This window comes from Pleurodeles waltl, chromosome 3_1, assembly GCF_031143425.1.
Source record: "Pleurodeles waltl isolate 20211129_DDA chromosome 3_1, aPleWal1.hap1.20221129, whole genome shotgun sequence".
Classification (NCBI taxonomy): domain Eukaryota; kingdom Metazoa; phylum Chordata; class Amphibia; order Caudata; family Salamandridae; genus Pleurodeles; species Pleurodeles waltl.
The window spans coordinates 669,692,333-669,718,692 of record NC_090440.1 but is presented as its reverse complement, the minus strand read 5'-3'; the positions used below and the strand labels follow the sequence as shown (position 1 = coordinate 669,718,692).

General features: G+C 41.3%; 1 protein-coding gene across 1 annotated transcript; it reads right to left on the bottom strand.

Moving 5' to 3' along the window:
• TMEM258 (transmembrane protein 258) lies at positions 1-26,093 on the bottom strand. The gene is made up of 4 exons (XM_069223233.1): positions 25,939-26,093; positions 19,158-19,267; positions 938-1,068; positions 1-200 (listed from the first exon to the last, which is right to left on the bottom strand). Exons 1-3 carry the CDS (start codon positions 25,939-25,941, stop codon positions 942-944), a joined length of 240 nt encoding a protein of 79 aa, XP_069079334.1. The 5' UTR covers positions 25,942-26,093; the 3' UTR covers positions 1-200; positions 938-941.
• Positions 26,094-26,360: the final 267 nt, after the last annotated feature.

Below are 26,360 nucleotides of genomic sequence, written 5' to 3'. Positions count from 1 at the left end.
TTACAGCATAAGTCTATTTTATTACAAAGTGAGGCAATGTTGCCAAACAATACAAAATATCAAGTTCCGGGAATGGCAGCGAGACAATCCACGTGGAGACAAGAGTGGATGCTGTCCACATCTCAGCAGGGCGAACTTGTATGTCTGTAACGTTTTGGATCTTCAAACGGATAGAAATAACAAGGACCTCCATGTACACTCTGAAACGAGAAGATAACACACATTGAGCGGAGCTGCGTCAAGAAAGATTGCAGCAAACAAGAGATTGGATTTTAATGGGCAAAAGAAGGAACCCTGACAGCAGGACAAAGGTATCCAGCAAGTGAAGAAAAAACACCTACAATCTAATGAAAAAAGGTCATAGAGCTAGAAGGGAGTGCCCAGTAAATGAGAGATCGGTGATAGAAAAGCCCAGCAAACAAGCGAAGCAAAGCACAAGGTTAAGACCACAGGAGAAAGGAAAAGAAAGGGAAAGAGGGAGAACCTGAGAGAACGAAAATGAGAAATTCAAAGTGATCTGGGAGCTGAGGAGGTGTGGGAAGGGAGTAGAGCCTAGCTAGTGCAGGGGACCAAAGCAAGTGACTGGGTTGGGAAGCCCAGAACCAAAAAAAGGGGGGGGTAAGCTGTATTCAGGGGGTAGCTCAGCGAAGACAAAGGGGGTGTAGATCTATAAAGAATAGCAAAGAAGTTCAGCTAGCAGGTAGGACACTCAAAGTGAGAGTGATTGGCAAGCAGTGGGGGAGTGGAGTGAAAGAGGGTGCCACTCAGGGGAAGGGGGGGGAATTGTTCAGCAATCAAAAAAGCTAGATACCAGCATAAGAGGGGGGGAAATCACGCACATCAGAGGGAGTCCGCAGTCAAGAAAGTATGGAGCACAATATGTATGAAGCAGTCCAATCAGTGTGGAGGACCCTGGAAGTTAATGTCACTCTCGTACCTGTTCACACATAGATCCCCACCCACAGCAACAGGAACAAGACTCCAAAACCCATGAAAAGTGAGGCAACAAGTGAAATGAGCAGCTCTTTGTAGATGTCCCGCGTGTACTTGGTCGAAGTCACCTCATAGCTGAATCTAGTGGTTAAGGGCAATAACTAGGTAGGGGAATCCAAAGCAGCCTCTCTTCTGTTAGGAGGCAGCTGTCACATCTCAGAATGGACCCAATGACCAGAAAACCAATTTGGATGTTCGTTTAAAAAACTACTGGTTGACGATTACAATTTTTATTTTTTTTAAGTACATTTCCCTTCTCATCCCTTTACGCCCAGGTATATATATGCATGTGGAGGGAGCGGAACTTATTACTGGACCAAAAAAAAAAACACCTTTGCGCATTAGCTTTCCAGGTCATGCAGGTCCTTTCTTCAGAGTAAGCAGCCTAAACCTAATCCAGTATCTTAGAAACAGGCGTTATTTACAGTTTTAAATTAATGAGTCAGATTGAATACCAGAGAACGACATAGCAAGTAAAGCACAGGACAACATCTTAAAGACGGCTAATAGCCATTCCAAAAGGAGAGAGAAGTACCTGATCTCCTGGAAACAGGGGTACTAAATCAAGTTAGTAGAATAACATTATCAAAGCACCGATATGGACACAGCAATGACCACAATAAAACAATGCCTGTGTTATAAAATATTTAAATAAAAGGCTATTTTGTGATTAAGATTAATGCAGCACCTTATTATTCTTACCATGAGGTACCAGATTAAGTGAGGTCTTTTTGTTAAGTTCCCCTCTTTATACTAGTGCTTTTCCACCAGAATGCGGCATAGCCTCAGGGAAATGGTCCCTTCAAATTTAAATGAGATTTACAATATAGACTGATTTACCTTATGGCCCCTTAAAATGTATTAACAGATTATAAAGCTTTGAATGGTGGATAATGTACAAAACTTGTAGGAGGTTTTAGAACAATTTCTAATATTGTGGTATATTCCAATATGAGTAAACTCCTGGTTCTTCTTGGTATATGCATCGAATTACCATCCATTCTAGATGGTTTCTCTGTGTGGACATTTCTCACTCTTGATTCACGTGTACCAATGGTATTCTTGAGGTAAAAAATAGATTTTCATTGTTTAAGGAAATACATGATAGAAAGAAAGAGTGACAGAAAAACTAGGGAAGGGGGGCAGAAAAGGTGAGAGGGGTTCAATGACATTTACAAACTACCATAGATTAAGCCTTGTAGTTTTTCAATTTTTTTTGCAAACCGTTATATTCATTTGTTTTTCTAGAGAGAGCAATTCAGTGATCCAAAATATACTGAATAGCATCCTCAACCGATACACGGTTATATGTTTCAGCCACATACATAATAAATATAATCCAATAGCGCAGAGGGGAACAATGATGACTACAAGATCTAACCACCATTATTCAACGGTCTGACTATGTCATCTCTTATTCTGAATCTGTCAATGATAATACATCACTGTTACAACTTTATTATGTAATAACAATCAACAACCGTGAGGTACTTACTCAATCAGCCGCCAAACTACTACTCTAGCCATTTCAACCCACCAGGGACGTGAAGCAAAGCCAGAAAACCAACAGAGATAAATACAACAAAAAAAGGCCTTAGATTCTTGTCACCAAAGGGAGACCTCCATCATCCGTCCCGTCAGTTACATGACTATTACCCATCTTGTACTATGGGAGAAGGAGTGTCCATTAATGAACCTGCCTCGTCTTCTGTTAATGGTGACAATATTGCCTCTGATGCCCTAGCTATCTCTAGTATACTCTTTCCTTTTTGGCCTCTCGAAGCAAGATACTACTTTTATAGCCAGCACATTTTAGGAGATCTGTGTTCATACTGCAAAACAGGGGACACTATTTTCTTCCATTTCATTGTTATCTATCTACTGGCCATAACTAGGGTCAGATCGATTAATCTGGTCATAAACCTGTGCTTTGGGGCCTTGGATAGAGGCCTTGGATGCAGGTTTCCAGGCTTGTCAGTAGATTTCTGTTTGTGGCTTCGTTCAGCAGAGATAAAATATCTAGCCAGTACATATTCATGTGGGGACAAATCAACAGCACAAGTCTGCCTCAACTGTTTGACATCTGGGGCACATCAACACTAATGTGTGTTCGCAATACGCTATACATCAGGGATGTTGCTTTACATGTTACTGACGTGCTGAGGATAGTATGGAGACCCTGGTGTGTACTGGGTTTGCAATTTCAATTTTTTCGTGTGTTTCGAATAGCTGCAGTCAGGGTCCCATACAGTAAGGAAGTGAACCTACCTAAAGTAATCTCCAATTTTCATAATCCCGCTAGTCTGACAGTTTTTGTAGGGCTCCCGTCCAGCAGTGCTTTCACACCTTCATTCACCCTTGATTATTACCACTTTTTTCCCCAGGATATAATAGGAGCTGAATAAGCAGGTGCAAGAGTGGGCCACCGTGTCCTACATCATCATTTCCAGCAATCTGAGATGCTGTCCTTCTAGTCAACCACGGCAGCTAAGGCGTTAATTAACAGGTTTCCATATCAGGAACTGCAGGGCCACCCTCTCCCAAATTGTAGCTTAGAAAAAGCTACACTCTTCCTACCAAGGTCCCAAATGTGCTCTGTAAGCAACATGTCCATCTCTTGAAACCATCTCCTGGTTAACACTACCAGCAGCGTGATGAAGTAATATAAAAATCGTGGTAGCAAAATCATTTTGACAATTGCCACACACACTGGCAATGTCTCCTAGAAGGCACTCCTGCCCTCACTGCTGTCAATACATGCCCTATATTATCAACTAAATAAGTTTGAGCTACAAATGGATACCCCAAAATATGTTATAGTTATTTGTTCACAACTGTTAGAGAGACTGCTGATTACTAAACCGACTTAAAAGCCAGATAACTGGATCTATATTTGTCAGCCTACTATTAAAAAATAAAAACATGCTGTCAGCTTACAGAGATGAGTGATGTATTACTCCTCTAGATCATATGCCATGATACATGGCCCTCTGTCTTGCCTTGCACGCCAGCGGTTCTACTGATGCACCAAGGGCAATGGGCAATCCTGCCTTGTGAAAGCAAGATCTTGGTCCAGAAAGAGTGCTTTTTGTGATTTGGTCTAAATCAGTTCAGTAGTTTTTGAGCAATTAAAGCTCAAAACCTTTGTATATATTACGCTGCAGAGAATCCATGGGCCGACAGATCTCAAGGAGAGATCTGAATTTCTGCACTGCAACCACAGCAAATATATGGCAGCAGTCATCATAGGACTCAGGAACCAATTCCTAAAAAAATGAATATATAAGGGGACAGTGATACCCTGACTCCCTAACGCGTAAGGCCAAACATTTTTGGTTCTGAATTTACATGCACAAAACCTTAGAAATTCAGCTGTTAGAGTTATTAGAGTTATTTCAAGTAACTATAACTCAAGCCCCAAGGTAACTATGACTAGTGCCTCCGCCATGCACAGTTTTCTCAACCATTTTATTGTAAATGTTCAGTGATAATATCAATGATGCCATAGATGTCATGAATAATGTAGTATGTGGGTTAATTAGCTGTGCATGGCGAGGCACGAGTTATGATAACCTTAGGGTACGAGTTATAGTTACTCAAAATAACTCTAAATATAACAGCTGAATTTCTATGGTGTTGTGCATGTAAATTCAGAACCTACTATAACGTCCCTGAAATTTTCAGTGAATTTCTAGGCTTTTTTTAAAACACTAATTCCTAACTATATCGCCCCTATAACCTTTGTTTTTTTCAGAATTTTTTGGTTGTTTTTTTTACGCATAATGGGGCTGGTCACAGGGCCTGGCACGCCGTCAACCCCCAACATGCACCCAACCCTGCACCATGGCAGAATGGGGTTGGAACAGGGCCTGACCTATGGCCATGCCCGGCGTCCAACTCCCCGTAGGCTTCCAACACCATGCACAGTTTTTGGCTGTGAGCAGCGGGGGTTGGCCGAAAGGTCTGGCCTATGGCCAGGCCCTGCGGAACCCCCATAGGCATCCAATTCCGCACCATGCAGGGTCTTCAGCTAAATGGACGGGGCTTCTAGGTCATTTTAAGCATTTGCATTCTCGTAGTAGTCAAAAGCGAGACTGACATGCTCTGTTCTCAACAAGCGATGACAAGAAAAAACACTAAAGAAGATACTTCGCTTCGAAAGAGCTATTGTCCAAGTCCCAAAATGGCTGCCAACACTTCCTGGTTGAAGTGTGGGCAACCAATCAGGTATCAGCACAGGGACTGTCAGATCTACGTCCCTAGATATTTGTAATATTTTTTTGCTTTTATATGTCCGAAACTACTGAACGGATTTACACTAAATTACAAAAAAGCACACTTTCTGGACCGAGATCGAGCTCTCTGCCAAATTAGGGTAATTCCGTCCAGCAGTTAGGGCTGTAGTCATGTCTAAAAATCCCTATGGAAATTGCATGGGAACCCCCCCCTTTTTCTCAGCCTCCCCATGACGAATCACCCTGAATGGCGTACTCATTTTGAAAATTTTGTGTGGATTCATCAAAAGGCGCACGTTTTTGGCATAACAGAAAAAGCTTTTCCTACAGAAACTAGGTCCTAACTATAACTACCTATTGTTGGGCTCAGAGTGTTACAAGTTGTTTTTATTAGAAGAATCTTTTCCAGTGACTTTTCCTCTCAGTGATAGTGCGCATGGGCATCGAGTCCTTTGTTACATTGTTTTCTATCCGTCGGGTTCAGACGTGTTCTCTCTCGCTCCGAGACTTTATTATACCGTTGGTATTGTTTCGACCGCGTTTACATCTGCAATCAATCCGATAGTACCGTTGGGATCAAGAAAACGCCCTTTAGGGCGCTTGCGCCCTTCTTGGGCCTGATCAGGCCTACCACGCCATAGCCTGATGGATCGTACTCCAATCCGATTGTGTCCTCGATGCCACGCAAAATTCCCTTTCACTGAACAGCACGTGGTATGTAATATTTGCCCTTCTCCTGAACATCGAGAAGAGGATTGTGGAGCTTGCCGTTCGTTTCGGTCAAAAAAGACACTGCGTGACCGAAGAGGAAGAAGAATCGAGATGGCGTCGAAATATACAGAGTCCACTGACACCTTAAAGGAGGAGCAGGCACAGACGGCTGTTTCGATTCAAGATTCCAACTCCGAACCACGATCAGAAGACGAAAGCCAACCGATCACAGCAGCACAGCATGTGAGTACACCTGCCCCTACACCCACTTCCAGAAAATCTAGCAAGGCGTTGGGTGCATCACTGCTGGAAAGCCATGGTTCCACTCGAAAGAAAGTTGTCGGCGACCGGCCCTTGGGTTCGGCGCCGAAAAAGGCCAAGTCACCCCATCGCCTGTTTTGGTGCCAGAGTTGAGCAAAAGAATAAGAAGCTCCACCTCCGTGCCGATGCCTACAATCTTCGGATCCAAAAGTACTGTGCCTGGCTTCAGAGCTAAAACTTCGGCTACTATCTTCGGGACCGAAAAAGCTCAGAACCACTTCAGAACCGAAAACATCCTTCTACACAGAAGAAACAGGACTTTCGAGCCGTTTGAAACATATGCCCAAAACAGCTAGTGAACAATCCTCAAAGGGCACAAAACGTCAGAATATGAAACAGAGGAATCTGATATCCAACCAATTGTGGAAGTTATGGACAGTAGGCAGAGAAGAATACCCATCCACAAAGAGACTGGAAAAATTATTGTTTCTCCACCTCCACAGACTAAAAGAAAGCTGGCATTTCAAGAGACTCTTGATACTGCTCCACCACCAGCAAAAGAATTTAAGCCAAAATGGAAAAGCCATTACCTCTCCAGCTTTCTCCACCACAGCTTTTCTTTTTCTCCACCACCACTACCCTCACCATGTATGACTCGTACCCTATACCGTCCAATGATCCTGATCTTTATCCTACTAAACCATCACCATCAGAGGTTAGTACAGTTCACACCTAAGTCATATCTAGGGCAGCTGCATACCATGGGGTCCAAATGCATGCAGAACCTTTGGAAGAGGATTTCCTTTTTAATACATAATCCTCTACCCATAAACACTACCAGTGCTTACCAATGCTTCCTGGTATGCTTAGACACGCTGACAACATATTCAAAGAACCAGTCAAAGCTAGGGTTCTAACCCCAAGAATTGATAAAAAAATATAAGTCTACACCAACAGACCCAGTCTACATTATGCAACAACTGCCACCGGATTCTATTGTGGTCAGTGCAGCCAGGAAACGGACTAATAGTCAGTCTTCGGGGGATACCCCAACCCCTGACAAGGAAAGTCGGAAGTTTGATGCTGCAGGGAAAAGGGCAGCTACACAAGCAGCCAACCAACGGCGTAGTGCCAGTTCCCAGGCCCTGTTGGCAAGACATGACAGGGCACATTGAGATGAAATGCAAGAATTCTTGCAGTACCTACTCAAGGAACACCAAAAGAGAGCGCAGCAAATTGTAGAAGAGGGACAGGCTATTACAAATAATCAGATTAGATTCACCCTAGACGCAGCTGACACTGCAGCTAGAAGTATTAATACTAGTGTTACAATCCGATGACATGTATGGCTAAGGTCCTCGGGTTTTAAACCCGAAATACAGCAGTCAGTGCTTAACATGCCTTTCGATAAACCCCATCTCTTCGGACCAGAAGTAGATAATACTATTGAGAAACTCCGAAAGGATTCAGATACTGCAAAAGCCATGTGAGCCCTATATACCACACCTTTTCTGGGTTCCTTTCGGAAACAACAGTTCAGGGGAGGTTTTAAACCCCAAACTACAGAGGTTTCCACTTCCCATCCAAAACAAACACAGCAGTATTATTCAAGAGGGTCATTTAAAGGCTCTTACAGAGGGCAAAACTTTAGTGCCAGAGGAAACTTTACTGCCTCAAAAAGTGCTACCACACCCACAAAACAATGACCTCCTAAACATCCCACAATCTTACACATCTCCTGTGGGAGGAAGACTGCAACGATTCCACCTCACTGGCAAAACATCACCACAGATCAGTGGGCACTTTCAATTATCCGCAATGGTTATTGCCTAGAACTCATCTCTACTCCACCAAATATTCCCCCTCGTTCTCACAGACTCTCTCCCGAACACACTGTTCTACTAAAACAAGAAGTACAATCTCTATTACTAAAAGGGGCAATAGAAATTGTTTCCATCACACAGCAAGGCGCAGGAGTATATTCACTATACTTCCTTATACCAAAAAAGGATGGTACTCTCAGACCCATTCTAGATCTCAGACCTCTAAATCTATATATCCTGTGAGACCATTTTCACATGGTCACTCTACAGGATGTCATTCCCATACTACAAAAACACAATTACATGACCGCGTTAGATCTCAAGGACGCCTACTTCCACATTCCCATACAACCAGCTCACTCCAAGTACTTAAGGTTCGTAATATCAGGCAACCACTACCAATTCAAAGTACTACCCTTCAGGATAACAAAAGCTCCAAGGGTTTTCACAAAATGTCTAGCTGTAGTAGCAGCTCTTCTCAGAAGACAACACATACATGTCTACCCTTATCTAGATGATTGGTTAATAAAATCAAGCACTATTCTACAGTGTCAACAACACACTCAATACACAATAGATACCCAACACACATTAGGGTTCACAATCAATTACCAGACATCTCATCTTCAACCAGCACAGTTTCAACCTTATCTAGGTGCAATTCTCAATACTCAAACAGCATTAGCCTACCCAAATCCACAGAGAATACAGACTTTCCAATACCTCATATCACAAATCCAGGTCAACCGAACTTACACAGTAAGATTTATCATGAAACTATTGGGAATAATGGCATCATGTATAGCAATAGTACTGAATGCAAGACTAAACATGAGACCACTGCAACAGTGTCTCTCACAACAATGGTCTCAAGCACAGGGTCAGTTACACAATCTAGTGTTGTTAGACTGCCAAACTTACATCTCTGCAATGGTGGAATCACAACAACTTAACAAAAGGGTGGTCCTTTCAAGACTCAGGGCCACAGACCATAATCACAACAGATGTATCAATGACAGGTTGGGGAGCTCATCTCAACAACCTAACCATACAAGGGGAATGGGACTCAACACAATCAACTTATCGCATAAACCATTTGGAATTATTAGCTGTGTTCTTGTCCATCAAAGCATTTTAACCTCAGATCGTACACAAGACAGTCTTAATAAGAACAGACAACATGACAACAATGTATTATCTGAAAAAACAAGGGGGGGGCACATTCATCCCAATTGTCCCTTCTAGCTCAAACAATATGGAAATCGGCAATTTACAATCATATTCTTTTACTAGCGGAATACATCCCAGGGATAGACAACCAGCTAGCAGACCTTCTAAGCAGGACGCAGCAACAAATACACAAGTGGGAGATTCACCCACAGGTACTTCAACATTACTTTCAAACGTGGGGAACACCAGACATAGACCTGTTCGCAACAAGCGAAAAAGCAAAATGCCAAAACTTTGCATCCAGACACCCGCACCCTCAGTCCAAGGGCAATGCACTATGGATCAACTAGTCAGGGATATATGCTTACGCTTTTCCCCCTCTCCCGTTAATTCCATTTCTGGTCAACAAAATGTGTCACACCTCTCTCACCATGATACTCATAGCTCTTACATGGGCATGCCAACACTGGTATAAAACACTCCTGGATCTGTCAGTAGGGCCCCATCACAAACTTCCAAACAGACCAGATCTGTTAACACAGAACAAAAGTCAAATCAGGCATCCCAATCCCAGTGTACTCAACTTAGTGATTTGGCACCTGAAGTCATAGAGTTTGGTTGTTTACAGCTTCCATTACAATGTATGAACATTCTAAAACAAGCACGTAAACCAACAACCAGACAATGCTATGCAAATAAGTGGAAACGGTTTGTATACTACTGCCACCCTAAAAAGATAGATCCACTTAAAGCATCAGTACAAGATCTTGTGTGCTATTTGCTTTATTTACAAAAGGCAAACCTAGACTTTTCCTCTATTAAAATGTATCTAACAGCCATATCACCATACCTACAAAATACTTCTCTCTTTATAGTTCCTGTTATAAAAGCATTTATGGAAGGACTTAAACGCATTATTCCACCCAGAACTCCACCAGTTCCTGCATGGAATCTTAATATTGTACTCACAAGACTAATGGGCCCACCATTCGAACCCATGCACTCGTGATATTAAATTCCTCACATGGAAGGTTGCTTTCTTAGTAGCAATTACTTCATTAAGAAGAGTAAGTGATTTTTAATCTAGAGGAACCGTTCTTCCAAGTACACAAACACAAAGTAGTACTTAGATCAAACCCAATTTTTTTACCCAAAGTGGTTTCACCTTTTCACATTAATCAGTCAGTGGAATTGCCAGTCTTCTTTTCTACAGCCAGAATCTACTGCTGAAAGAGCTCTACACACGCTTGACCTTAAAAGAGCTCTAATGTACTATGTTGACAGGACAAACAATTTTAGGAAAACTAATCAACTTTTTGTTGCTTTCCAACAACCACATAAAGGAAATCCTATTTCAAAACAAGGATTAGCTAGATGGATTGTGAGATGTATTCAAACATGTAACCTTAAGGCAAAAAGGCAACTATTAATAACTCCTAAAGCACATTCCACTAGGAAAAAGGGTGCCTCTTAGGAAATATACCAATGGCAGACATATGCAAAGCTGCCACATGGTCCACACCACATACATTCACAAAGCATTACTGTGTGGATGTTTTATCAAGACAACAAGCCAATGTTGGACAAGCAGTGCTAAAAACACTATTTCAGACCACTTCAACCTCTACAGGCTAACCACCACTTAATTGGGAGGAGAACTGCTTTTTAGTCAATGCACAGCATGTGTATCTGCAACTACACATGCCATCGAAAGAAAAATTTCACTTACCTAGTGTACATTTGTTTGTGACATGTAGTTCTGCAGATTCACATGCGTCCTCCCTCCTCCCCGGGAACCTGTAGTCGTTGTAGTACTCATTTGTACATATATATATTTGCATGGACATCTTACTTACTTAATACAGATCTATAGTTGTACATACACAATCTTTCACTCCTTCCTACACCCTTCTGCGGAAAAACACTAACAAAGGAGTCGATGCTCATGCGCACTATCACCGAGAGGAGGAGTCACTTGATCCCGTGACTTGAAAAAAAGACTTCTTCGAAGAAAAACAACTTGTAACACTCCGAGCTCAACACTAGATGGCGGGATATGCACAGCGTGTGAATCTGCAGCACTACATGCCATGAACAGATATCTACTGGGAAAGTAAAATTATTTATATATATATATATATATATATATATATATATATATATATACACATACATATATATATATACACACACACACACATATATATACACACACACACACATATATATACACACACACACACATATATGTATATAAATCCTCCTACTGCGATAGCCAGTAGGTAGTAATAGCTAGGACCACCCTCTTCAGCGTTTTTTCTTTTGCCAATAACTTTGGTGCCGTTTAACGAATCTTCACTACATTTTCAAAATTAGTAGGACAGTCAGTTAATTTGCTGTCTTGAAAGTTTCAGGGTGATTTGTCAAGCGGGGGCCAAGAAAAAAAAAGAGGGGGCCCAGAACTCTTTTTCTCCATTCTATGTCTGTGGGATTTTTCAATTTTTGTAGACATGGCTACAATCGGAATTCGCTGAATGGATTGTCCGAATCGCTCAATGGATTTCATCAAATTTGGCAGAAAGGAAGATCTTCGTCCAGAAAGAGTCCTTTTTGTTATTTGGTGTAAATCTGTTCAGTAGTTTTAGGATTTTAAAAAAATCCAAATTTGTAAATATATGAGATCTGATTGGCTGTCAACATTTCAACAAGAAAGTGTTGCCAGCCATGTTGGCTCCCGCGCTTCTTAATACCTAAACCCATGGGAGGACCAAGTCCCAAGGGCATTGATATTTGTGATGCAGAGGGGCCTGCTCCCCCCGGGCCAAAAACATTGTGTGTGCAGGGGGGCCCCCGCAGCCCCGGTGACCACCACTTCCCCGGGGCTTCTACTCCCAAGCGCAGCCCTGTGGACCGCTACATCCCAGGGACTATTATGAAATTGAATGCGGGGTGCTGCACGGTCCCCCGCTGCCCCGGGGACCACCACCTCTCTGGGGCATTAAAGTAATTTGATGCAGGGGGCCATGCGTGCCTTAAGGTAACTATAACTCGCACTCTCACTATGCACTGCTAATTACCCCTCATAATACATCACTCATGTCATCTTTGATAACATTATTTATGATATCAATGTACACGTGCAGTAAAATTATTTAGCAGAAAACTATGCATGGCGGGGGTGCAAGTTATAGTTACCGAAGGGCACGAGTTATAGTTACCGTAGGGCACGAGTTATAGTTACTTCAGATAACTCTAGCTATAACTGATGAATTTCTATGGTTTGGTATGTTTAATATGTGAGCCTACCTATAACGTCCCTGTAAACTTTTTTTTTTTTTTTTTAAAGTTAATTTCTATGGGTTTTTTTTTATTCTATTTCCTAACTATAACGTCCCTGTAACCTTTGTTTTTTTCGATGAATTTATACATATATTGTTTTGCCAGTATCTCTGGTCCTATTAGACCAAGTCAAGCAATTTCCAATAGTTCAATGAAAACAAGATGTGCCTGTGCATCAGACGTTTTAGTTAACATAGGATTTAAAGATGGCATGCCTTATCTTTATAAGTTTGTTCACTCACTTATAACTTAGTATAAGAAAGACATTTTATAGCCAAGGTTTAAATTTTTTTAACATAGACTCCACTATATAATGCATGAAATAATAAGTTTAATTTGTCTACAAAAAATTTCACATTTGTAAACGATTTGCTTCAAAATGGTGAAAAGGATCCAGCCATGTAAAAAATATATATATATAAACAAAAGCCCACGGATGAGATGGCGGTCAACCACATGGTCTCTCCAAGACAAGTTTTGTAAAGAGCATCTAGACGAGGCAATGGATAGATACGTTACTCAATATTAGGTGTCCGTGAACTTCCACAGCATCCTATGGGAGGCCTTTGCGGTGACTCTGTGGGGAGACATCATACGCTTTCCAACAAGAAGGAAGAGTAGAGAGCAATAATCAGTTACTAAAGTGGAGTCGTAGATCCTGGCACTAGAGGCACAGTACCTTGTGGAGCCGGCGCAAGAGACTCGTAGGCACATAATTCATACTCCAATACTGCTACAGCAGCTAATAACGGAAGAGGCTAACAAAATAGGGATAGCCTCACTCACAGAGCTGTATCTGTAAGTGGGGGGGGAGGTGAGTGCATTGCTTCACCATTTATGTCACAATATACAATGCCAAACCCCTTCGGTGCAAATTTGTGACTCAGACGGTTAAAGAATTATGTGTGACACGAAAATAGCCCAGAAGGTTGCAATTTAATATAACGAGTGGTAAGGATGGAGGGAGGTACTACCTCAGGCCACCCTAAAAGTTTATATTCAAACTTTTCCCTCCAGGGTATATTGGAAGTGGAAAGGTTGTCTTTGGAGGGAGACCTTACGGCCGCTAAGCTCTCGGCGGCCCTGGGTCACCTAAAATCGGGAATGGCGACAGACCCAAATAGGTTTGTACAGAATTCTTTAAGTTTTATACGAGTAAATGTATGGACACACTAGAAGGGGTTCTACGAGAGGTGGGAGAAAAGAAATTGTTACCCCATGACATATGTCAAGCTGAGATAGTAGTAATCCTGAAACCGGGACACCCACTGGAGCTTTGCTCTTTCTAGTGTCTTATTTTTTTACTCTTAAATACCTAGGTCAAGATTATAACGAAAGCCTTGGCAGATTGACTGCTAGGGGTGATTCCCTCGCTGGTCCAGCAGGATCTGTTGGGTTTGTGCCCCATGAAGGTACCAGATAAAATATACTGAGACTCTAAAAATGTCCTGGTCTTAGCAGACTGATTAGAGGGTCCATCACTGGTCTTGTTGGCGGATACTGAGAATTCGATGGGCTGAAGTTATTTATTCTCCCTTCTTTAACATCTTAATTTCTGGTCCAAATTTACTGCATGTAGAGGATTACTTTACAAGACCTTTCGTTCAAAGTCTGTAAGGGTCATGAAATTTCAGATGCCTTTCCACTACAAATGACAACGGGCAGGGTTGACCAATGTAGTCTCTTCTTTTCTCCACTGACTTAGAGGCGCTAGTAAAGTGCCTCCGGATCGACTGTCAGGTGCTGGGATTTGAGCAGGAAGAGGAAGTCTAGGAAACGGTAGCCCTCTATGCACACAATGCTTTGATTTTCTTGACAGACCCCGGTAAGGCTGGGATTTCCCACACTTTGGGTTCTTCGTATCTTTGGGAAGACCAATGGCCTCTTCAGACATGTGGCCTAATCTTTGGTCTTTCCAGCCAACATATCACCAGAAATCTGACTGTGCTAAACAACTGCAGGTGGTCATGTGAGATTTAAATATCTGGGGGCATATCTCACATTAAACACCATTGTGGCACGGGAAAGTAATATACAATCATTACTTGACAAACTTAACAGCAGATATTAAAGTATGGCCAGTGCTTCCCTTGTCAGTTCTGGGAAGTTCTGCCATTTTTAAATGGTGTCATTACCCAGACTTCTGTACCCAGAACTAAAATCAGGAATTATCACATTCCTTTTTTGATCAAATAAACTCCATAATCAAAAGCTTCCTGTGGAACCAAGGGTTTTTGTAGCAAGCAGCAATACACAAGGATTTACGGCATGTTAAATTGGTATTATTATATTACTTTGTCATTTTTTCAGAGCTGATAAAATTTTATATATACTTGGTAACGGACCCCTGAAGAAGGATCATTAGAATGCAAATGCATTGGATAATGTAAAGTCAGGGCTCGAAAAATCTACTCTGCCACTCGCTATAGCAAGTTTTATTTTATGGGCTCGAGCTATTTTTAGATTCCACTCGACCCTTCGGGCGAGTGGACGTAGAAAAGGTGTTCTGTTCAGTCAGAAACTGAATTTGCAATTAAGAAGCCTTTAAATCTTATTCTTGTCACATTTGCTGTGTGTTCAGAGACCGAGGTCAATAGTTAGTTTGTCTTCTTGCAATGCAAATACCTTTCCTTGTGACTGCAGAGTTCCAGGATTTTGTAAGGTGAACTGTCTGACCTATGTGAAATTAAATGCTTTTGTTATCAGGTTTTTCCTAACACACAACATTTATATAACTAAGTCAACTTTACAAACATTTCAAAATATATTTCAGTAGCTGTGAAAGACCATTTTTTGTACTTCTGTGTGATTAAAACAATATTTTAATAGGATGAAAAAAAGTCAGAATACTTTACTTGGTGATGTGCAAATGATAAATGTTTGAAATGTTTTCTGAAACCTAATTTTCACAGGTTATTGTTAACACACTATATAGTTTTATCAGTAAAGCTGCAAGTTAGTGGGAAGGTTTTTGGACATTTCTTGGAAATTTACTGTCTGTAAATGACAGTGTGCTACCACATCATGCTTCAGTAATATTTTTATTTAAAGTGAGTGTTTAAGCATAAACTGAGAAACACTCCTGCCCTGATGACAAAGCTATTAGTAAACAAAGAGGCAAGTCATGCATTGATCACATTACCCCATATGTGGGATAGACTTATTATACATGGAGCAATCGTTTAGTTTATTTTTTATCAAACAAAAGGGTATTTTTTACAGCGGAAATGAGGAACTCACATATTTGAAAAAGTGCACTCATATGTGAGAATGAAGAAAAAGGTGACTGTAAAATACAATATTTGCCTAGGATCTCACAATTTAAGATCCGTTTCCAGGTCAAGTACATTACAGTTAGATCGAGTAGATTCTTCAAGCTACTCGATCTGCAGGTCTAGTAACATTTTTAGGATTTTTCGAGGCTTGAGAGTATATGGAGATACTGAGTGGATTGAAAGAGGTCATAGATGGATTTCATGATAAATAAATTAGGAATAGCCACCAGTGTTTTTGTACATATAGTTGAATCTGGAAAAACAACAGGATATAACTTTCTTTTGAACTGTTTTTTTAATTGGTATAAAGGATATTTCATCAGCTAAACTGTTGAAACAGGACCAACAGGTCTGTGAGCTAAGTGCGACTAGGTGGTGAGGTGGCGAATCAAAAGCCAACATGTGTGACAACCCAAATCTTATCAGAATCTATAGATTGAATACGATCTACACCACTGTCAGTTTTCCCATTATTTACAACTAAGAGATTTAATAACACCATCTATATATCGGGCCAGCCGACCCTCCACAGTTTAATCCTGTGCAGGCAAAGCTGCTTATGGGAGAAGTGGGAAGGGAACAAGGTGACTCAGGTCTATCACTCCTCAATAAATAAGACTGAGTCCTTTGATGTACTGCGTTCGTCCTGGGAATTGGATGTAGGATCCTTGCAGTAGAGGAATGAGCAGAGGTTAGGACATCCTTGCGACACTTGAATATTGCAGCAAAGTTCTGCCTCAACCAGCTGAATAATATACACTGGCTTTATATGATCAGATGCGGATTCTGCAAGATGGCATGGCAACATCCTCAGCCTATCTCAGATGTTTGGCAGAGGATGGAAACCAGCTGCATATCGTATGGAGCTGCAGCAAATTGGAAGTAGTCTGAGGGGTGGTGCTTTCTTTCCTGGGTTCGGTGCTGGGGTGGAGAATACTGCCAGACCCTCGGCTGGCATTCTGCAGATAAACACTGAATTAAACAGCGATCAATACAAATGGGTGTCGCTTTAGTTAGGACTTGTTGTTGCAAAGAGAGATGTGGCTTGCCAATGGAAAAAATATAAATCCTCTTTTGATAAGACGAGTGGCGAAAACGGTTTGATCATTGCATGAAAATGGAAAAGACAATATATATTGACAGGGGCTGCCTTCAAAAACATGCAAAAAATTAGGAGTGTTGGGCAAAATATTGAGGTATTGATACTGACACAGTAGCTCCTCTGAATGCGATGTTAGACGAAGTAGGAGGCTTCAGGAGGTAGGTGCCCCTACCTCCGGGGCGACCTGCTCTTCACCAATGCACTGATAAATAGGAGGTGAGGGGTTATGGATCAGTGAGGGGTGATGTGTGGGGAGATACTGGTGGGGGGAGCAGTGTGTTTTATTTTGTTTTAATTTATCTGTAATGTGGTTAATTCTTCAAAAATGTATAGTGTGTCGAAAAAATCAAATAAATTCTGGCTTTAGCTATAATTTCGGTGTTAGCAAAAGCAGGTCATATTCAGGAGTTTAAATACAAGCACACTAGCTGCAAAGGCTTTATGCATCGATTTTTGGATACTATTCACACATAAGGAAATGTAAGTATGAAAAGCTGCTACGAAGCATATTTTGTTATCTATAGTGAATGGGGCTCAAATTAAGATATAGACATCCAATAAATGTACGCTTTGACTGTCAATCATGTATAAAGTAAACAGACCATTAAAGAGGCTTTCTTCAATCTTTACAAATTCGACAGAATACAAGCCCTTACCAACAAATAATCTCACGTGGAAAGAAATATTCTGAGTGATGAACTACACAGTTAGTGCTACATAACTACAACTACTTACTCAGTCACTGTCACACCCTTCAGAAAAAAGGAACTAAACCAAAGCAAAGTTGTTTTGTGGGATTCAAAGTGAGATCTACAAAATCTAATCACTCTAAAGCACTGATATTCATACATAATTTATTTTTAAATCCCATCCCAATTGTTTGTATAAACCTGAATAAGCACCAACGCACTTCAGATCAATAAAGGACATGTCACAATGAAATAGTCACAGTGAGTTCATTTTTTTCATATATAGTGCTATGCTGTGTGTTTCAAAGAACAAAAACGACTTTAACTGATATGTTTCCATACTTCGAGAATGAATTTAACATTGTAGCATGCATACATTAACCCCAATGAAAAAGTCATTTTTATAGCATCCAGGGAGAGAGGTGCGTGAGGACCCTGCAAGCGCTCACTGATAACATCTGTGTGGGATTTGAAAGTGATCAGTTCAAATCCCGGGCAGGCCAACTCAGGATTTCATCCTTGTTATTCTCATAAATCGAGTACAGTTAGATTAGGTCAAACGAACACCTGTTACATCATTTAAAATAGCAAAACTGAGGTTTGAAGAATCATTTAGAAAACATGTTAATATGTAAATAAAATACTGCCACAAATGTACCAATATTGGTTAATTTGCACTTTCATAGGATTTCAAAATCAAGTTTACAAATTTTGTAAATACAGAAAAAGAAGCATATACATGCGAATACATTTTTGTAGAACATATCCGATTAGTTTGAACTGCTAGCAGTGCCTGCCACACACACAGCTTTTGGAAGAAGAGATTATTTCCAAACCGACTCATATCCAGAGTGGGTGACTAGCAAACTGTACCGTTCGGGGTTAATTGCAATAGACTGACCACCCAAAAAGGTATAGAGTCAATATCTTGGGTCTTGCTCAGGGTTTATGTAACACAGAAAGTGGCAATGGGTTAAAGGTAATAAAAGGTGTTTACTAAATACTTTCTTACAGCCAACTGGCACAAACAGAATGTCCAACCTATCTTAATCATGAATGTTTCGTTGTGGAATGTTTTCTTCGAGAAGGTGTCTCCACTGGTTGGAATACTACATTTACCCAGTGCACTGGAGCAAACATACACATCTTAGTCAAATGTGATCTTGTCTTGATAACAGTTTGCAAACCAGCATGCAACACGCAATAATACTTCTTTGTACCCTCTTGAGCATGAACGCATTGCCTTTTCTCCTATGCCGCTTATAGGATTCAGAGTCAAGTCTGTAGTTTTTTTAAACCCATGCATGAACGTTAGATGACACAAAAAAACAAGAAGGACAAGAACCAGGACATATGAAGACAAAGTGTGAATGGGAAAAGTAAGTTAGAAATCTGCACGTCAGCTCGCACGGGCTGCAGCAAAGCCTGTGACTTGCAATCATTGCGAAAGAGAGCAGAAATACCTAAGAAATGTGGTGGCAGGCACTCATTTTATATCAATTAAAAGGTAATCCTGTTAACTTTCTTGACACCACTGACACTTTTTATGGAAAGGATACACGAAGAACCAAGCAGTGAAGAACATGCCGATGGCCAAGAGTACCACTGTCAGATGTGGAAAGACAGCAGGGTTCACCGGGCTGGTGTATCGGCTCATAGTCTCAAGCTCCTAAAGACGACAGAAAAAAACAAGGCATTGATGAAACAGAGCACTGGACATGCAGAACGTAACCCAGAAAACAAGCACCCACTTAACTTCAGCTTTCTTGGTACGTATGCTGTGAAACCAACACCACAGACCCACTGAATATACTCTGCAGTTGTCTTTATGGTAGACTTTGCCACAATGAGCAGTCAGCGTATGATCACGAAGCTCAGTGACAAAAATAGTTTACGACAGAAAAGTATCACATCCATGCTCATGACACCATCACACTTAGCCTCTGCAATCAGCCTCAAACAAAGCACATGAATCCCTTCAAAGACATGGACTTTCCTTCAGGACCATGTGGCTAAGGCAGGAGTGAGGTTCCTCAATCAGTGTCGAAATACTGTACACCAGAACTCAAGACAATAAGGATTCTCTTGTGCTGGCGCCCCTCCACAACATCCCACCAAGGAACATGGCCCAGAAGGCGATGGACTACCCTCTAGAACTTTGTGCTGAGAGGTGGGGTCCTTAACCAGCCTCCCAATACTCCACACCATTCCATGAGGCAGCAAAGGTTACATTGCTTAGGCAGGTGCTAAAGGGGTTGCTTCCAAATGCATCCAAAACTGCACACTCTTTCCTAGTGGACATAAATTCTCCTAAAGTGCCTGTATGGAAAAGAGTTAATGTAAGCAAGCATTCAGAATGTGATAATGACAGTAAGGTATGTAGCTATTTTCCTTTTAGGTCGGGCTTTCCATGGAGTCTACACTCAATCTACCACATTATCTTGAAGGAGGACTGCACCAGTGGTGAGAATGGTCTTTATAGGCCATGGCCACGTACCACATCATGAGAGACATCCCACTGTGTTTTTCCACATGACCTAGTGTGCCTGTCACGTAGATTAACTCATTTTCAGAAAAAGGTATTCAAGCATTTACAGTGGAAAGTTGTATGGAAAACATTACTACTTCAGGATTCAGCCCCAAATTTGTGCGATCTTAAAGGTATATGTAATTGCATGGTGAAAATGTATCCTTCAGGTTGGGAAGCATTACATGATAAAAGTGCTATTTAAAAATTCCTACCAAACACTATAACACTGGCTCCTAACCACGAACCTCCCATTACAGGTTCTGACCAGTACTAAATACAACTCAATACTAAATTTACTAATTAAAATCCCAACATACAAAGGGAAAGCTGTTTCCCTTTAGTACACTCATTGTCAGCTTTTGGGCAGCATATGCTATATATAAGTGCGTTTTAACACGTATGCGACATTATACATTGTGTCAAATCAGTGCCATGGAAAAAAAAGCAGAGCACTGTGCCAAACTGAGTGCTAAAAATTCTACTTCCTTTGCACCACGACTGATGAATAATTTGTGCACTGGATGTAACGAGAGGCACATTTTCCCAAAAGTTTTTCATAACATGAAGTTCAGTCTCTGTGGTGTAGAGTCCCTCGTGGGCGTCGGCCTACCACATGGACCTTGTTAAACTCAAGTCAATTTACCTTAAGGAGTCCATCTTAGGTAATCAAAAATGGACGCCTAAGTTTTCTGAAGTGGATATACCATTTTTAAAAGGTGTTCTCTATTATTTTTTGTACGTGCTAATCCCTAGGTAACCATAACCTAACAATATCCCTGCCACTTAGGTATAATATTATTCATTTGCTAGCCCTTAGCTCCAACCCTAACCGCACCTAGAACCCTAACTTACCACGTGCCTTTCTCTATCCTAACAGTAACCCTACCCTAAACCTTACAAAAACGCCATTGATAACCCTAAACCTGATCTTTACCATAACAGCTATTACCTTAGCCAAACCTTACTGTCCTCATAATATTTTTCCCATTCAGCGGGGAGGGCTCTCTGTGGAAGTATTCTCCTTTAGTTGTTTAGTGTTGTGACATTTCCTCCTCGTTCTACAGGCCAGCTTTCTGTTTGCTATAGGGATGAAGAACTACCTTTCAAAGAAGTCAATGTGTATCATGTGTCTTGTGCCACAACTAGTATAGGGCGTAAATATCTTATAGGGCATTCAGTTGTGAAAAGTTTCCAAGGGAGTTAATTACCCTCAATGAGGTATAATCAGGGCTGTGGAATTTATTAAAATATCTACTTGCCCAGGGGACAGGTTGCTTCTCAAATCTACTTGTCCTGTAAAAAGATCTACTTGTCCCTTTGGTGCCAGGTAGTGTGGCAACAAATTATGGCAGCAATTAATAGCCTCTCTGATTATGCCAGGGCTACTACCATAGTAGGGCTTGAATACTTGGAGTTTCAATCCCTACTGTAGCAATTTCCTTATTTTGCCACCTTTCTGCAGATCTGCATACTGGGGCTGGAGGAAGCAGTAAGCAATAGTTCCAGGGCTGGAATGCCTTTGAGTCTGCAAACCTACTAACCTGCATGTTTTAAAGATTTTTACCAGCTTCTCTCTAATATTTTCCCATAATAAGAAAGGTTGGACATTTACTCCTGACAATGGCAGAATTAGAACTTCTTCCAGGGTTGGGAAGAAAGTGGCTGGAGGGAAAATGAACTTGCAAATGCTCAATAGATTTTCACATGAGCAAATCTACACATCGTATTTACCCACGCTAAAATACAGTTCACAAATATTTTATAGGGGTACGACATATACCATGGGTGCACTTTTGTGACTTTCTTTAAGAATTTGGGGCCACAAGTAGGTAGGTTCAGATTTGTGACCTGCAAATTGCAAATTGCAAATCCGAATGTAGGATGGTGTCCTTGACACCATCTGTGATTCGCAAGGGTTTCGCTAATGCCCACATCATGAATAATCATGAGGTGGGTCGCAATTTGCGACCCCCTCACGAATGGTGGCCTGCTGGAGACAGCAGACCACCATGTCTGTGACTGCTTTTCAATAAAGCAGTTTTTTTTTTTGTTTTGTAATGCAGCCAGTTTTCCTTAAAGGAAAACGAGATGCATAACAAAAACGAAAAATGAAACGTTTTCGTTTCATTTTTTCAGAGCAGGCAGTGGTCCGCAGGACCACTGCCTGCTCTGAAAAAATGTTTACAGTGACATTCACAATGGGGAAGGGGTCCCATGGGGATCCCTTCCCTTTTGCGAAAGTGTTAGCACCCATTTGAAATGGGTGCAAACTGCGATTGGTTTGCGCCCGCGGTCACAAAACAATCCTACATTGCACTGCGAGTTGCAATTAGGAAGGGAACACCCCTTACTAATTGCGAGTCGCAAACCCGTTTTGTGATTCGGTAACCAGGTTACTGAATCGCAAAACTGTGTTTGTGCATCGCAATGTGCTTTTTGCACGTCGCAAACAGCGAAAGTCGCTGTTTGTGACATGCAAAAAGCTACCTACATGTGGGTCTTGGTCCCTAATTAGGTCTGGTGTTAACAAAGACATTTTGTTTTTATTAAACTTCTATTTCTCTCTCTTTCGGCTGGCTGGCTTTACTGTGAGTGATCGCATTCTGCTCTTCCACAAGGAGCATATTGCCACACAAAGTAGTTTTGTTCAGTGTCAGGAACTACAGTGGCAATCAGTGACGTAACAAAACTGGAGGGTGCCCCTTTGCAAAGAACATGGAGGAGCCCCCTCTCCACACTCACTCAGGGCAGGTGCTGTGCTGACGGGGCCCCCTGGAGGGCAGCTGCGGGGCCTTTGTTATGCCGCTGGTGGCAACGTGTGCTTTAAGAGTTCAAAAACTTTTGGGGGGGGTTTTGCCAATGTTTGTTACAATGTTGAGGGCCTGGTAGCTCCCACAACAATAAAGTGTTACAAAAGCCATGTCAAAACAAGACACGCATTGATGAAACTAAAAGACGTATAAAAGTATGTCAGATCAGTTGGCTTTGTCAGTGTTTGTTTATTTTCATGCTTCCCATAATCGTGTTGAAAATGGTTACACTGATTTTCCATTAGAAATATTTTTGGGAAATACTAGCATGCATCAACACATTTTACTAAATGACACTTCATTTGCATATAATCAGAGAGCATTCTGGGAGCATTATACTTAGCCTCTTTGTCTAAACTTTTCAAACAAGTGTGTACACGTTTTTTTTTTTTTTGGTACTGGAACCAACGTCAGTAGTGAAGTGTGACCTTAAAACATTTCTTTACAGCACGCACCCTAATAATGAAGGCTTTCAAATAATGAACCATAAATACAAGTTGGAACAGCATTATCTTTTGGAAACACATTACCTCAACTGCAGAGAGTTCAACTCTCTGTAAACAGGCAGCCAAAGGGTTTGTGCTGCAGGAGGTTGGGCCTACTTGTCCCAAGGACAAAGTAAACATAAAAACTTGTTGCCCTTGACCCCAAACAAGATGTGCCGGCAGGAATTCCACATCCCTGTATAATTGATGGCAAGTCCATTTAACAGATTCTTCAAATGTTATGGAATGAGGCACTGTACAGCTGATTTCTATCATCTGCACGGCAGCGGATAGGTTGAGAAATCTAATAGAGGTATTTTGTTGCCATGACTAGTGAGATCCAGTTTATAAAGTGAAATGGACTACTTCTACCCCCCTATAGTCCATAGTTGAAGCACCAGGGCAAAAGTGAGAAGAGCATGGATGCAAAGGAAGTCCGAGAGTACAAAGTATTACATTCCACTAAATAAAATCAGATAGTTGCTCTAATATTTAAGAGAGACATGTTTAGATTATATTAATAGTAATGGCTTAGAGCCACTCACAGAAAATAGTAGAATGCTGAAAAAGATGCCAAAGATCCCAATGAGGGACAAGTGAGGACGGAGCCAGTCGATTTTTAAAACTGGATTACTCCTTCTACCCCTGAGCTCAAAATAATGTTCAATGTGAGGAAGGGTACAAATCTGTGGCAAGAAAAAGAAACAAAAGGTATCCACTTCACACGTCTCTGAAAAACAACAGCATTTTGCAACAGTACATTGCAAAAGGTGCTTTAAAGTGGGGAAAGTGAACATCTCTGATTTGTTTGAAATTTAAAAAAGGTTAATGTCGTAAAAGAAAATGAATAAAAATGTATTTAGTTGTGCTTCAATACAGCAGCACAGAACGTTTCAAAGGTGTGTGTCGTCCCTTTAGTAAAGACCCTTTAGCTTCCTGGGCAATGTAATTCTAACATCACTTTTTATTTTTCATTTATCATTTAGCAGTAAAATACTGCTCAGTATTCAACTAGGTAAACTTCGCTGAGAGAACAATTAGTGCAATTCATGTTCCACTAACGTGCTCTCCTGATATCCTGGCGCCTTGGCACCATTAAAGCTCTTCAGAGGAACTTAACTTTCTTAAATGGTACTGACTTTGAATGTTGTAGAAAAATTCAAAATGATAACATATCGAGGTACCAGTTCCAACAAGTGAGCCAACCCTAGGTGCAGACTTCTTGCCCAGTTAGCCGCAAATTCAAAGACATACATGTTGATTGTGATAGCGCTAAAATGAAGCGAAACAGCGCGTTCCTAAAGCGGTGTGCCTTCAGTAAGGCTGTCTTTCGTAAAACGCCATTGGATCGTGTACTCACCTAAGAATATTTCGCTCCCATTAAAGCTCCTTAAGGGAGCTTAAAGTTGCTAGGTGCTGACTTTTAATGACAATTATAATCATACCTCACCCTTATAATTCGCTCAGAAGCTAGCCTTTGCACATCACTACCTCGAAAAGGCCCTAACATAACTTGGATCTGGAGGAAACACTCATCGGTCTACGCTGGAAATATAAAGGATATAATGTGTCAAAAGAGTTACAGATCTTCTTTTGGAGAACAGGAAAAGGTCTCTTTAATATAAAACAAACTATACTTTATGCAAAAATAAGTACTGGTATCTTCCTGCTTTAAAGCTCTCTAAAAATGTATAGACCACTGTCTGGAGAGTTTGTGCCTTGGTAGGATATGGGTTAGAGGACTCCTATTACCGTGATTCATAAAGAATAGGGACTGTACCTCGTTATAAAAAATCATTTGTAAGTAAGGAAGTTAAATGAAATGTCTGACTGTAACATTACAACCCTCACTGAAAAGGTTCTAACCAGGTGCGAAACCTAAAGAATGCTTGTACTAGCCTGAAATTATTGTTAAGAGTAAAGCACGGGAGAGAAGGACGACAAGGCTCTGCATACGGCATTGCACATTCAGAGAAAGGCTAAAGGTGTTCCACATAGGCCCAGAAGCGCGGAATTCATGTCAGATTTGCAGATATCAACATGAAATACACTTACAATAGACCTAACGTAAACTAAATTATCCCCGTATGACAGTGTTGCAGGCGATTACTTTCCAAATACTACAAGCCTATCCCAAAGAACCAATCTGCTCTCGGTCTTAATCGATGTTCACACATCGCACAAAGAGCAACAGTCCCCTGCACAGCCTTACTGTGTGCAGTATGTGAGGGCGCACTGGTACTGAATTCGCCCTATTTTCAGGAGTGCAGAAGAGAACTCTGGTCCTGCGGGTGTTGACTGTGGCTAAGAAGTGTTTAAAGACTTGGATCTGATGCTATGAAAAAACTCTGCTAGGAAAGCGTAAGTAAATGCAGGCAGATACAAGTCCTTAGAAGGGTTACAGTGGGACGGGGCGGACAGGTATGACCAAAGGAGGGGTGCGAACTGCTCCCATTCACTTTTTTGCGCTTTGCTGTCCCCAATATCCCCGGCCACTAGTCTGACATTCTCTTACCATCTCTGCTGCTGTTGCTGCTGTCACCACCGGAAAGACACGTCTCACAACGCAGGATCAGAGGTCACGGAACACGGCATGCCGGGAAAATCAGAACTACTCTTGCGCCAAGCTTCCCCGTAGGAGTTAAGCTTCCATTTTAGAGACAGGCAGTCACTCGCCTGTGTGTATCGCATTTCTTCAACTGTCCTTTACCTGCCCTGATGCGTATTCCTACTGTCGAACTGTACATGCCTGATTTACATGGTCGCTTATTCGAAATTAAGAGTATAGGCGAACCAGAGAAAAACGTTTGGCAACGAAAGAAGCAGCAAGATAGACAAAGGACTACAAACTCATAACGCACAATGTTCCAACGAAGTACTAGAGCGCTAGTTGTAATTCAAAGGACCCAACAAATGTCGCAGCCATGGACGCCATGG

What these genes read in the sequence shown, in the direction of transcription:
- TMEM258 (XM_069223233.1), bottom strand. An exon ending in TTCACTGCTTGGTTCTTCGT is followed by an intron (nt 1,069 to 19,157) that starts GTATCCTTTCCA and finishes CACTAGATTCAG; the next exon opens with CTATGAGGTGACTTCGACCA.